Source organism: Haliaeetus albicilla, chromosome 21 (assembly GCF_947461875.1).
Source record: "Haliaeetus albicilla chromosome 21, bHalAlb1.1, whole genome shotgun sequence".
Classification (NCBI taxonomy): Eukaryota; Metazoa; Chordata; class Aves; order Accipitriformes; family Accipitridae; genus Haliaeetus; species Haliaeetus albicilla.
Window position 1 is genome coordinate 16,706,326 of NC_091503.1, and position 14,759 is coordinate 16,721,084.

Consider the following 14,759-nt stretch of genomic DNA (forward strand, 5'->3'; position numbering starts at 1 on the left):
CGTGGTTTTCAGGTTACCATATTTGTTCATAACAAAGTCACTACACAGTCAATAATGTAATCAGCTTTCCAATAACAAAAATTAATAACTCTTTATCCATGCCACTCACAATTCATTTCCCAACCTCCAAACTTCAATTCTTTTACAACTGTAGCAACTGTTGTATTTAAAGATGCACACAGGTTGAAATACCACTTTTTCTAAGTGTACATTACAGAAGGTATTAGTCATCAGAATCATGTTTACTGTCTGGTCTAGTCTTGGTTCCTTAAAATACCGTGTCAGGGAAGAATGAGGAATGGAAGACTAGAAACAAGCAGTGTTATGTTTTCTTAATATTGTTCTTATGTAATAATTAGAGGTCTCAAAAAAGGCATTCTGATGGACCAAATGGAGTATAAGCTCCTGACACAGGGAAAAAAAAATCCCAGCTCCTAGGATTTTCAGAATTGAAAGATTTAACTGTTTTAAGACCAATGAAGTTTAAGGTGGCACCTCCTTGGCAAACTTCTGGATATATGTGAGCTTCCAAACCAGCATTTTTAGTTTAGGAACCATTTCCTTTCCCAGGCTAGACTTATGCAACTGAAGCAACAGAAAAAGACTCTTCATTATTCTAAGTTATCAGGAATTGGAAATGACATGATAACCTGAATAATATTAGTTATGCTAAAGACCACAGTATAGATATATTAACTACATGGCTTCAACTCTGGTCCAAAGGTATAACAACACCTCTAGCTCAGCAATAGCCTTGCTACAGATCACTTCTGTAAAGTTGACTGAGCAGGTCTCCATCTGTGTTCCCCATCATGCTTGTTGCAGCAGTGCTTAATGGCCCAGGCACATCACTGGACAAATGCACGGGTTCAACACTGGACTGAAATGAAAAGGTTACCTGGAATCTGAAGTGCAAGTGCACAAGGAAAGGAGAAATGTAGGGACAAGACAAGTGTTAATAGTATGTACATACACAGTTTGGAGTAGGAAGAGAATTGTTCCACTCATTGTGATAGCGCTGCACCTGCCAAGTAGCAGCAGCAAAGCCATGAATGAGACCAGTAACGTTATGTAGTATGTAAAGCATAAGTAAAAATGATTGGAAGTACTGATCCTAAATTAGTTCCAAAAGAAATTAAACCTGGAGGTCTTGCATCAACAGACTTGACTGAAACACTACATTAGTTTGTATTTTACACTATTAATGTGATGCTTGAAGTCATTAAAATATTAACACTGCTTATACATTTATAAGCTATTGGATATTTACGTATCCTCAACAATACATTCTCACACTTGCAATCCCCACCACAAAAATGTGTTATGTTAGACTAGTGAGTCATTTGGAGTTTACCTGACCATTGAGACCTCTTTAATACTCCACATTTTAGAAGCCTGCCATACATAAGATTAGAAGGCACAGTAGAGGTAGCTAACCAAGTAATATCATCTTAACAACAGTGAAGCTAAGGACAAAACACCTCAGTCTGCAAAAGACTAACCTGTACTGGTACAACCAGTCTAGGGTGGAAGAATTTGCATGCAATTGATATTTTTACTGTCTTCACTGAAAATAATTAATTTCCACTTGCACCTGTAATGCCAGAACAGCAGAAGTTCCCATAGCACCAATATTTCATGACTGTCTCCTCCTGCACACGCTTCTCTTCTGGTTTCTCTTTTGGAAGTCCTGTATCTATTATTCACAGTGGTTTAGGATATCTACCACTACCTCTCCAATTTGATAATGCTAGGAGATGCTTTGAGCTCTTGGCACCAACTCCCATCTTGAAAAGTATATCTCTTCCTTAGCTACAAATATGTACCTGTTCTGGCAGGAGATAGTTTCTGTTTTCTTGGCTGACCTCTTTCATGTGTAAACAAAATCTGTGTAGATTCCTATTTTGGTCAAGCAATACTGAGATTAGATTTCAATAGCAGGAAAAAAGGAAAAAAACCCAAATCCAAAACCCCAAAACAGACTTGCAAAATCGTTCATCCAGATAGTATTTTACATCTCTTCATGCTCCATTTTTAGTATTTGCATCAGAAAACAAAGATTATGTGTTTTGTTTAACCTCACAGCATAGTTTTGCTCTCTTAGAACTGTGAAACGTAAATGGCTTTCTTCTTATCAAGTTAGCAGAAGTTCTGTGAAATCATGCTAGACTCATACTAGTTTGCATGGAAACAGTTCTACATAAATGTGCATAAATCACTGGAACCAACTCAGGAATTTATGGGGCAGTACATAAGCAGTAACATAACACTGCAACTTTAGAAAACAGTAATTCTGAAGTTTAACATTTAGTTTGCTGCTTATGGTTTTGAAAGTTTTAATATCCTTAAATACTTCGTTATTTCTTTGAAGATCCTCTATGAACATACAAAATTAAATTCTGCCTCTCTGCTTTCAGTTCTTATTCTGTGATTTACATCAAGAAAAGTGTAATTATTCAAAAGAATATACCATTTTGCAAAGTAAGCAAAGTTTTTAATAATTCTTATCACTGGTTTTACACTTTGGCAGCTACTTATTTCTGCAATACCAAAAATCAGTACATTTCTTGAAGGAAGGGTCCATTGATCTCCTAATTCATCCAAGAAATGGAAAAATTCCACCATTCCCACATGAAAAATTTCTTCTGGTTAAATTAAGTGACATGGGAATGAAACAAAACAGGCAAGAGGGAACAGAGAAAAACAGAAAGAACCTTCTCGGAAGGTGAGCAGGAGAATTTTGAATCACCTTCCTAAGGAGACATCCAGACTTTTGAATTCTAGTTCTATATTCTGTTTTCACAGAACTAACTTCCTCCAAATGATAGTGCTTGAAGCTTCGATATATACAGACTTGAAGTGTTAAAAATAAATTAATAATGAAACACAACCCTGTTTATTCTCTGAAGACATTTAAAATTTTTTTATCTTGTGTTTTGCAGATCTTTGAGGGCATCAGAACTTCACTACATTTGCTGCACTTTAGCTTATCCCATACAGTTGAAGAATCAACTTTCCCAATCTTTTCAGAATTAAGTCATAGCACATATTTAAAACCATTCAAATTTTACAAAAGGAATATATTAACATGTGAATGCACTTAGAGACTATAGTAAAAAATAGCTGTAATGGTTAACATAATCTATATATCAGAAACACTAGAATATCATTACATGCTTACCAACATCATACTGTACTCAAAATGTTTTTTTTTTCATGTAGCCACCCAGTGATACCACACAAACACATTAAATGCACAGCAGTTTACATAATTCACATATTTTTCTGATTTCTTCCACTGCCAGTAGCACTAAAATTACATTAAAAGGCATGAGAATTAATTTATGAGCAAAGCAAAAGACATATACAGTTTAGACATCACAAATTGATCATTACTAACACTATATGAAATCATACTTTGTGAGGACAAAAAGTCTTTTCCGTAAAATTGAGAATTTATCATTACTTTTAGGAACAAAACTTTTAAATCAGTGCCTTCACTATTAAGAAAGAAAGGTTTCGCACTGAATGTCTGTCATAACAGTTGTGGTAACTAATCTCAGAATTTCAAAAGAAGAATACATTAAAAGTTGAATATTCAAAAGCTTTTCAAGGTTCGGTATTAATCCAAACACTGGCCAAGTAAATAGCATGGATTTTATGAATAACCAATTCTCCCTTGTCATTTGAGAAAGAAATTCAATGAAGTTTTTAAACCCAAGCAGGTTAAAATCTTTTCTTTGATTCTGATTTTACACAGTATAGAAAAGTTAGAATGTGGGCACTCCAACTAAGAATTACAGCAAATCTGAGTGAGACCGTGAATTAATATAAAGTAAATGGTTCTGAAATGGAAAAAGACATAAGACCTTTTAGAAAAGACAACTAAACTTTTGAAGTTTTAAAATCATCAAACCGAATTTTATCACATTTATTTTAACATATCTACTGGGAAGTTAAGTATTTCTTGAGAACAAGCATAAGACATTTCAACCTAAAGGGTGGAATTTCCAGAAAATTTAAGAACCTGAAAACTAACAGAATAAAGGCCTCTTCTGCCACAGATACAGTTCTACTAGTGCAAAGCTACAATGAAACCTGCATTTTCCGTACGATACCTGAAGGCACTCCACCAAGAACTCTCAGAATTTCTATGGAACACTTATTGTAGGAAAAACCCAAGCATTTTGTTAAACTCTAACATGTAATTTATCTTTACCTGTCAAGTTGAAGTTTGGTGCAACTGTGCTGTCAGCTAAAGTAAACCATATTAATCCAAGACTCATACATAGGGCAGCAGACACATCTGCAATATTATAACGTTTTCCTACAAAAGCAATACAAACAACATGAATGGACTGTTAACACACTCAGAATTTAACATTTATCCTGTTTAGCAGATTAGAAGGCAAAGGAAAAACTGTTCCAATGTCATTCTTTTACTTAAGCAGAAGACTTGATGCTCTGGCCTTTCATGACGGGAATTAATTTCTTCTACAACAGCAGTTACTAACATGGAAGAAGATCTTAACAGATAATATCTAATTCTTGTGGTCAGTTTTCATTTTACTCCTAATGACATAAAGCACATCCTCCCTGACAAAATACCATCTCAGCAACTTCAGGACAGCCTAGATGTTTTCTTAAGATTTTTCCCTCATGCAAGACATTTTGGCTGCCTTTATTGATTAGAGAGAAGTCATTCCCAAATGCTAACAGATTATTTGCGTACTTTTGGAACCCTACATTGTCTTTTAGTTTGGGAGAGACGGGATGTGGAGGGGGGTAGAAAAATGAAGAGAGTAGGGAAATGAAAAGGCAGGAGTTAGTGTATCTTGTTTGAAATAATATACTCATTTCCCAGAAGCTGTACTTTCAATATAAGCTTCCAAGGGAACATTTTTGAATTGAGAATTTTAACTGAATTTTTAATAATAATAATAATAACAACAATAACAATAAATCGCAGCTTCTGAGAATACAATGCTACTACAACACAACATAAAGTTTCACAAAGCTTTAAAGGAATACCAGTCTCTCTGTATTAAAATGATACAAAATAACTACTAATAAAAGGTAAATACTGTGCGTGCATGGACATATGTAAACTTGTAACCTCCTCTGAAAGTTCAGCTTTCTATTGCAACTAGAAGGCCAGAATTAACTACAAAACCAGAAATAAAACATTCTAGATTCTGTTCCATAACACTTGCCCATGCAGAGCTTTAATGACTTAATGAATCCTTGTGTATTGAACTTCTATAATATACTTAAGTCTTCTAAATCCAGAAATACTGAAGTATGTTTCTTCACTTAACTATAGTCTTTATCTGTTGTTCTCCAGACCCCTTTTTATGTTCTTGGAATATGAACTATGACTTTAGGGCTAGTCAAAGATATGTAAAGTCAGGTGTATATCTGATTAAACATTTATTCAAAATTCAGGAATTTTAATTAGGAATTTAGGAATCAAGCTTTTCAAGCAAGAAGAGTAGGGACTTCTTTGGGAATCATGGCTGGATTTTTTTTTGTTTTCCATTTCAGTATTGAAAAGGTTTCATTTATGAACTGATTTGGTTTAGGAAAAAAAAGTTATATTACTTAAAAATTAAGAAAGCCTGCACAGAAATGAAGATTTGCAAGTGACCTGTACAACTTCCTTTTCTCCCCACATTTTCTGTTCATCTAATTCTTTTTGTACATTTTCTGAGAAGATGCTTCAGAAATTCCCATTCCTTCTCCTATAGGAAAAATGCTACCTGTCCCTGTCTATCCAAGGGCCTCAGCAGAATTTAACAAAGTACAGGATTCCATACACAACTGCCTCCCAATGAAACAACAAAAAAAATTATCTAATAGCAAGACTAACACTTACCTTGTATAAAAACCCCGCCTATCATAACTGGAATCAGCTTACAGCACTTGAAGATGACTTGAGTAGGGTAATTCAGATATCCTAAAGAGGTATTTGACAAACCCATAGTTCCCACTGTTAAAAACGCTATTATCATGTAGGTTTTGCCAGGAATTCTATAAAATATAAACATACGCATCTTGGTATTACAGACTCATCTAGAGGAGATTTAGCTTGGAAAATTTAGATAAAGGAATATGTTTGTAATACAACTTGACCATCTTTCTCACTGAATTTCATTCCGAAATAGAAATTTAAAAGCTCACATAAATGACTGATTTCAAATTTCATTTCTTTCAATTACTGCTAATAAACAGTATTCAAATACAAGACAATAAAGACTTCATGACTCATGAAGTATTCAAGCAGTAATTCTTTAACCTCCTTCTGAGAAGGTATATTATTTACAGAAGAATCAAGACAAAGGCTTCAGGTTATTTGTCAAAGGAAACACAAAAGAATGGTATACCAAGATATCCTGAATCTTAGACCTGTCATGGTCACTGTGTCAATTTTTTTGGTGAAGTTTTCACATGAACATTTACATATTTTGGAATGAAGAAAGTTGAAAAAAAAATACCATTGTTTTATAAAACTCAGCAGAACTAAGAGAGAAGTGATTCAGATATCATGAATGGAGGGGCTTGTTGAACATTTTCAGATGTATTGTTTGCAATTTCATGAAATTATCACCTGACAGCAGATGACCCAACAGTAATTTTTAGCAATCGCTGTGCTCACTTTCTGAAGTGATTTTTTACAATTATTGTTGTGCATATGTTCAGCTATTTTTTATGCATAGTCAGAGCCACATTAAGCAACATAAGGAGATATCTTGCTGTAACTCTGTCTTATCTGTAACTCATTATGTGATGTAGGCATACTCCGAGGCATGCAAAAAAAATTTAAAATTTAAGAAACAGATTTCTGCACAAAAATCAGGAAATAGATTTTTTTTTTTTTTGTCTACAATAAGATGCTTAGGTTAGAAAATAAAATGTAAAATATATTTAAGATCTGCATTTCCAACGTAACTTACTTACAGGGTCATGCTCTGTAAGCATTAGCAACTATTTGGTAATCAAAACCTAAATACTAGTTACAGAACACCCAAAAGGTAACAACGCAATATTATCTGATGCATCTCAAAACGTTAGATAACTTGAAATATAAGCTGTCAGTGCTCACAATAAAAAGAATGATTTATCAAAATTACGTTATTTGGGTAAAAAAGAATTCTATCACCTAAAATCAGTATATGCACAATCAGCCAAGGTTGACTACAGGTAAGGAAAACTAGTTATGGTCAACTAAGACATAATGCTTCAAAGCAATTTTAAGATTCATGTACACCATGACAGCCTCTATCCAAGCTTCCAGAGGGCCTCAATATACAGGAAGCCATAGAATGGCCACACTGAGTCAGATCAAACTATCCCATTATCCACAGGATTCAAAACAGCAACAATCTCCTTGGTCAACTGCAGTGAAAACAGAATAATTTTATGGCAGGGTGTTAGGAGTGCTATCTTAAATGAAAAATGCAAAACCCAAGCACATCCTTTGAAGCAAACCTACACAGCCACATGGCAAACAGAGAGCAGACCTCTGACACTCTCCATGATGCATAGCATGTTAGAGGAACCTCTTGCTGAGGAGGTACCAAGGTTTGAGAGGGAAAGGTATTCAGTGACAGATGGTTTCAAGTGCTGTGAAGTGCAGTTGACCCTGTTCTAGACACGATAATCCCAAGTAACACATAGATGAGTCAGTCTGTATCAGCTACCTTATGGATAGAATATGCTCTGTAAGTGCGACAGAGTGACAGTAGAGTCAACAAGACTATTTACAGGTCTGAAATCTAAGCAGGTGCTTATAAAACATTTTCTAATATTGTGCAATAAATTCACATTATTTTAACTATGTAACTGCTACCAATGCCTCACAGTATTCACATTCAAACAACAGAAGTTAAATTTACCATAAATATCAAACGCTTCTAGTTTGATGGACAGTGGGTAAAATGCTTGGAAAAACACATACCTTCTCCTTTTGTCCTGAATCAACTGCAATTCTATTAGTCCAAAAATGGAATAAAATCCAAACTGCACTAAAGTGAGGTACCAACCAAAAGGTTTAAAACCTTCCACTGAAAATATCAATTCCTATAAAAACAAAAACCCACCAAGGTCACATACATACACCAAAATATTAACTCAAAACAAAATCAACAGATTTTTTTTCTTCATGTACATCCAAATCCAGCCTTTGCAGCTGCTGGTTATTAACTAAAATTTACCTGCCATACACAACTTGCAAAGTATTGAAAAAGACAATTCAGGTTCTCTAAAATGCAATGAGAAAATTTACTGCTAGTGTAAATCCACTGAAATTAATGGATAGATTCATCAAGGGAATATACTTGATGCATTAATATTTATCTCAAATTACAGACGGTTTCCTGACTGCTTTTCAGTTGGTTTTCAGTTCATTTACTTCAGTAGACTGTTTTTATGCAGAATGTATAAATAGCTCACAATAAATTAAATGCAAACTTTCTCTAACAGACATATTTACTGCTAATTTTCATCTCTCAGGAATGGGCATCTAATATTTTGAGTGCCTACATTAAACATCATTTGTGATTTTATAAATTTGCAGGCTGTAGAACATCCAAAACCAGAGCAATTTGTTATGGAAAAATACATGCACTGCATATAGAATTATGTAGATGTGTCAGTTATAGAAACAAAAGGCTACCTAATATTTTCCTTTTTGAGATTCTGCTTTCAATTACCAATAACTCTTTGGAAGTAACTTTAACAAACTTCTCAGCTGTTTTTGAAAATTGCATTGGAAACATGGTGATTTTTAATCATTAACTTTTTAAATCACTGCTTTATTGAGAAGACTCATTGAACCTAAAAAAAATTTTAAAAAGGAACAGAAATGTAGCTGCTCAAGCTAAAAGAGAAAAGGTTAGCAGGAAGAGAAATGTTTAACTAAAATGGCATAAACATTATGCTTCTGCTTAACAACCAACCATAGCACATGTTTCAGCTCTGTCCTGAAGGGACAGCAGAAAGAACAATAGGCTACTATTACTGTATGGCACTCGCAGAACTCAAGGAGATCCTAAAGGTTTCAACACCAGTGAAGACTTACATGTCAGTCTGTATGGTTCTACAATTGGTTTGTTTTCAGAAGACTATGAAATCACACTTAAAAAATACACATTCAAAACAATATTGAAAGGTATATCTTGCACATAGAAGTAAAAGATCAAGTTATGAAAGTCTAACTGAACCAAACCTTATAGGCACATGAACTATAATGGAATCTTACATTATACAATTACTTACTGCTCTTCAATTCTGAAAGCTTGACTTTGTAATCAGTTTCTATTTTAAATGCCCATACGTATTAAATACATACAATATTATTATGCTATTGAAAAAGAAAAGGGGTAGGAAGAATTGGCCCAAGACAAGTTCATAGTGTTTACCTGTAAATATCCATAGATTAGATAAAACATAAAAACTCCAGAAACACAGATGAAAAATTGAGTAGGTTTGTTAAATCTGCTGAGATTCATGCCAAGAACTACAACATCATCTACTGATTTGATATGAGGAGACATAGTTTGAGATTTGGAAGGTACACTGATGGAAATGTATTTTCTTGATGAAGTAAATTTCAGATCCATGATTCCTAGTTCGTTGCATTCGGTGCTATTGTTATCTTCTTTCTGCTCTTCTCTTTCTGTGTGTCCTCTGTCTGAAAGCTGAAAGAAATGCTGAAGTCAGATAAGATACAACATACAGCCTTCCAACAATAACAGTAAACAAATGTGACATTGATATGGAAAATTATAAAATTTTAAGTTTTGTTGGATTATTTTTAATTCACAAATTTTATTTATCTTTTCTGATGTCCAAAGTTAACATCAGTTAATATCAGAGGCCAACACTTTGTGAAAGCACTTTTGCTTCATGTGGGAGGTGGTATTCCTACACTCTACAAAACAAACAAACAAACCCCAAAACATCAGCAGTAGAAAACCAGCTTCAGTTTCATAATAGCTCAAACTAGCCCTTTTATGTCAGTACTTACAGGACTGACTGCTTGGGAGACAAGTGATCCCCATGATCAAATCACAATGAAAGAACTGGTACTGAAGCACTGTGGTTCTGTCTATTTTACTTCATTTCGCAGTGAAATATACCAGACTAGTCCACTAGATGGGAAGTCTTACTAAAAACTACATGTTTGAGCCTAAGATTGGTCAGAAGTGTTGAACTGGAAGAAGTTATCTCCTCATTCTCACATTTACTCACTATTTCTCAAACACTTCTGAGGAAAAGAACATGAAAATGGAAACAAGATTAAGAAGCCAGTCTCAGAAATTAGATTGGTTATCTGATGAGGTCTGTGGTATGGCAATCTTTTTAATATTAACTACATGCAGCCATTTCCACATGTAATGGGAAAAAAAATGGATAACTGAAGCCTGGAGAAGGACTTTATCAGCTTAGTAGATTAAGAAGCAAATAATTCTTTTCTCCAGCTCAGCAGAGAGTATGATGTTTGAGGCTTTTTTTTTTTTCTTTTCAGCCTCAAGATAAAACACACTGGTCAGTCAGTTATCCCAAGATTTCTAAGTGTAGGTCAGCACCTAGTTCAGTGAGCAGTCAGTAATTAAATTCTGTTTGTCTCAACTACTCAGTTTGTTTTCTGCAGGTCAAAAATATTTCTTCTCATCATACATGTATAAAAAACGCTTTTCCCTGTTTTTAAACTGTTTCTAAATGGAAAATGTGCTAGTATAAAAAAGCTAGATCATGCAATAATGTAGTAAATGTAATCTTCATGGACAATGGTAATTTATTATGCAATATAAGAAATTACATGTTTAGCTGAAAAATGAAGGATTAGTATAAAACTTGCAATGTGGTTATGTTACCTTTTTTGATACAACCTACTATCAAGTTGGAACAAGACTGCTATTAAAGTTCTGAAAGAATACCTCAGGGACTGTAACAGGAGTTTAAAGACTATAATAATTATTTGTGTTTAAATTCAGAGCTCTTCAGTTGAAAACCAAAAGTGAGAGGTAGAAAGCTTACCCTTGTGGATTGTTAGCTAATCCCAAAATGAGGTAGCCATAAAAAAAAGAATGGAAAAAGTTTAAGTACACTTTTTTCAGTAAAAACAGAAAAGTACCGATGTCATGCAATGAGGCACTAGCAAGCCTTCATGTACAATATCATACAGAGTTCTGATAACCCTCAAAGACAGATTCAAGAGCAACTGCAAAAAAAGCTTATCAGGCTGGAGGAACAGATTGCCCATCTTATGAACCAAAATAAGATGAAAGCATAATTTGTCTAGCCTACCAAAACCCTGATGAAAAGAAAATAGACTTGCTTTCAATAAAAGTATCACAGGGGTTACCACTAAGGAGGAAGAATCATTCTAATTTTAAGGACAGTAGAGTAAGAGCAAATGGGCACGAAGTGATCATGAACAAACTTTACTAGAAACTACCTTTTCATCCCTAGACTATCTGTATTCTAGAGCAGCCTCAAAATGAAAGAAGGAACAACTGAACTCTGTTTAAGGTGAAGTTTATGAAAGCAGTTATGCGGCGCTGTTAAGATTGGGTATGACGACTGAGCAGTCCCCTTTAGTCCTGTGTTTAGTGTTCCACCACTATGGAAAGCAGAATAAAGGTTCCTGTAGAAGACACTCAGTGATCCTTACTTGGTCACTAAACCAGGATATGAATTGCTACTCTTCCTAGAAGAACTGCATGCAAAGTTAAGACTTCCATGTTCAAGCCCAAGGAACAAATCACCATGAAGGAAAGAATGTATTTAGAAATCAATCTATCCATTGCTGACTTCTTAGCTGAACTGGTATTTTCATTGCGGCCTGTTCAGCTCTTTCCTGTCCAGTGTACACTTCCTCTTAATAGGCACACAGCATTTGTTAATGTCACACTTTCTTAGCAGGAACAAGAAATGCAGAAGTAATGGGAGCCTCATTTTTCACCTAAGCTGAAAGACAAAGAATGATGTATGCCCAGCAGAAGACACAGCCATGTACAGTCATGTGTGCTTCAAGAGTCCAAAATGAAGTGAATTGTATAATGCAGTTTTGTACCTATATTTTCCACTCTGGCCACTAATTTAGGTATTATTTGTTTAATACCTGTGTTACAATCAAAAGAAGTAGAGGGAAGAAGAAACAATAACAAGTGTATTTACATATCGGGTCTGGCTGGGATGGAGTTTATTTTCTTCATAGCAGCCTGTATGGTGCTGCATTTTAGATTTGTGACCAAAACAATGCTGATAATACACTAATGTTTCAGCTGTTGCTGAGCAGAGCTTGCACAGCATCAAGCCCTTTTCTGTTTCTCCCTCTGCCCCCCACAGCGAACAGACTGGGCTTTGTGCAAGAGGGTGGGAGGGGTCACAACCAGACAGATGACCTGAAATAACCAGAGATATTCCACGCTATAAAGCATCATGCTCAGCAATAAAAAGCAAGAGGAAGGGGTTTAGGGAGGTTAGCCATCTTTTGCTCAGGAACTGGCTGGGCTGCCTTCTACCTGTGGGAGGAGTGACTGCCTTTATGTTACCTGTTTTGTTTTCTGTCTCTCTTTCTCCACTTTTCCTCCACTTCTTACACAATTTTTATCTCAACCCATAAGTTTTCTTGCTGTTACTCTTCCTGTCCTCTTCCCCCATCCCTCTGGGGGTGAGGGGGAAAGTGGGCAAGCAGCTGTGTAGTGTTCAGCTGCCTAATGGTGTTAACCCACACCACAATTAACACAATTTTTCTGATTTTCAACTATTTATATTCAAAATATTTCCTCAGGAACTCCATCAGTTTTTACAATCTGTCCATTTAATTCCTTGCAAATTACTGAGTCTACCACTAAAATAGTAAGAAACAACACTGATAGCTCTAGTCACGCCCAAGGCCATCCATAAGAGGATGATGCATAGTAATTGTTTTTTCCCTATTATGTTCTAAAGGAAATGAAAAAATTACCACTTTCAAGAAACATTTCAAGGAACATTATTTAACAACTGAAGAAACTGTAAATATATGTATCCATTTGAAACACTCTCCACCAAGTAATTTCATTACCAACAGTGACAGAACTCTTCTGAAGTCCACTGTGACTTCTCAAACTGTTATTTTCTAAGTATCAAAAATGCTATTCATCCTGCTCACACAAAATCCCTTCAAGCAACTGGTTCACTTTTTGAACAAACATGCAAGCAAGAATCTGTTTTATGAAGAGTTAAGTGGCTTAAGAGCTGTCCTGATGTGTATAAAGTAGCATATTCCCCTCCTTTTTTTCCTCCTCTGTGTAAAAATGTAAACACATTCTTTAGATCAAAGACTTTTTGTTCCTGCCCCTTTGAAAAAAAGTCCCATGCAGAGCAAGACTTTAACCTAGTACACAAGTAGAATACAGTGATTATTACATGAAAAAAGCAAATGAACAAGTAACTAGAAACACAGCGTTTCTTTGGCCTCCAGAAAGTTAACGACTTGTACGCCAAGCATGGAAAAAACCCATTATGAAGGCGCTGAGGCTTTTTTTTTTTTTAAAGCCTGAAGAACATCCATTAAAAAGATCAGTATGGCAGCAACTAGCATCTCGGCACTCTCAGAAAAACCGCTCGCATGAGCCACGCAAGGCAAATTCCCCGCTGTCCCCGGCCAAGACCCATTTTCCTTCGGAGCCAATTCCACCAACGCTCGGTGGCAGGACGGCAGCTGGTACCCTAACAGGCACCCTCCGGGCTACCGGGACGCAAACGTACGTCTGTCGGCAGCCCGAGCAGATCCTTCGCTTGGTGGTACCTGGTCCTGACTCCTCCTGCCCCGGAGGCACAGGTGGGAAGGGGGACAGGGACCCGCACGATCCCCGCAGCTTCCTTCCTGCCCGCTGGCCTGCGCCCAGCCCTCCGCCAGCCGAGCAGCCGGGGGCCGGCCCACGCCACGCCCCGAGGCCCGGACGGACGTGGCTTTACCCGAGCACCCGCCGGCTGCCCCGGGCAGGGCCGGGACAGAGGCGGGTCGAGCCAAGACAGGCCGCCGTTCGCTCGCCGCTCCCACCGGGGAAGGGAACGCATCGCTGCTTCGGAGCCCGCCGGGCCCAGCACCTCCCCCGGCCCCCCGCGCTCCTCACCGTCGCGCCCATGGCCGGCCCCCGCCCCGGTGCCGGGCGGCGCTCCCCAGGAAGCGACCCCGCCTCCTCCCGCTCGCCCCCGGTGCGGGGGGGGGGGGGGGAAGAGCAGACCGGCCCCACCCCGTACCTGTGCGGCGGGGGAGGAGGAGGCGCAGGGGAGGAGGGGCACGGCGGCAGCGGCCGACCGTCGTCCTCCTCCGCCCGCCGCCGCCGCTGCGCCCGTCCCGCTCCCCTCACTCCCTCCCGCCAGCCTCGCTCGCCGCCGGAAGTGGCGGCGGGGATGCCAGGGGTCGGCGCAAGCATCGAGCGCATCGAGAGAGCGCCGCCCAGCTCGGCGTTCCGCTACTCGACCTGAAACGGGCAGAGACACCCTCCGGCTCCCGCCTCACCCCGGCTAGGGGCGGGGCCCCTTAATTAGGAACCGCCCACCGGCGCGGGGCGGGGCGGGGCTGCCCGCTCCCAGCTGAGGCCGCCGAGGCGTTTCACAGCGGGATCCCGGAGGCGGGTGGGGTGCAGGGGATAACTCCGCTACGCGCTCCGCCCCGCCGGAACACAACCGGAGCGCCCGTCTCCCGGTGTGGGGAAGCTGTCCCGGGCGGCAGGAGCCGGGGTCGTCGTTCCCCCCCTCCC

At 38.2% G+C, this 14,759-nt stretch overlaps 1 protein-coding gene across 3 annotated transcripts in view; it reads right to left on the bottom strand.

The window, feature by feature from the left end:
* SLC35B3 (solute carrier family 35 member B3) overlaps window positions 1-14,461 on the bottom strand; it is a 37,511-nt gene extending 23,050 nt beyond the window's left edge. Inside the window, exons 1-5 of one of the 3 annotated variants that reach the window (XR_011329138.1) lie at window positions 14,257-14,384; window positions 9,420-9,698; window positions 7,958-8,079; window positions 5,876-6,030; window positions 4,220-4,327 (exon numbers count right to left, since the gene is read on the bottom strand). Coding sequence is in view for 2 of the 3 variants with exons in the window: in XM_069809061.1 (XP_069665162.1) it covers window positions 4,220-4,327; window positions 5,876-6,030; window positions 7,958-8,079; window positions 9,420-9,698; window positions 14,241-14,441 (865 nt within the window). In the remaining variant the exon portion in view is untranslated. Of the gene's footprint in view, window positions 1-4,219; window positions 4,328-5,875; window positions 6,031-7,957; window positions 8,080-9,419; window positions 9,699-14,240 lie in introns of those variants that run through there. The other 2 variants (XM_069809061.1, XM_009926349.2) reach the window with 2 other exon arrangements.
* Window positions 14,462-14,759: the final 298 nt, after the last annotated feature.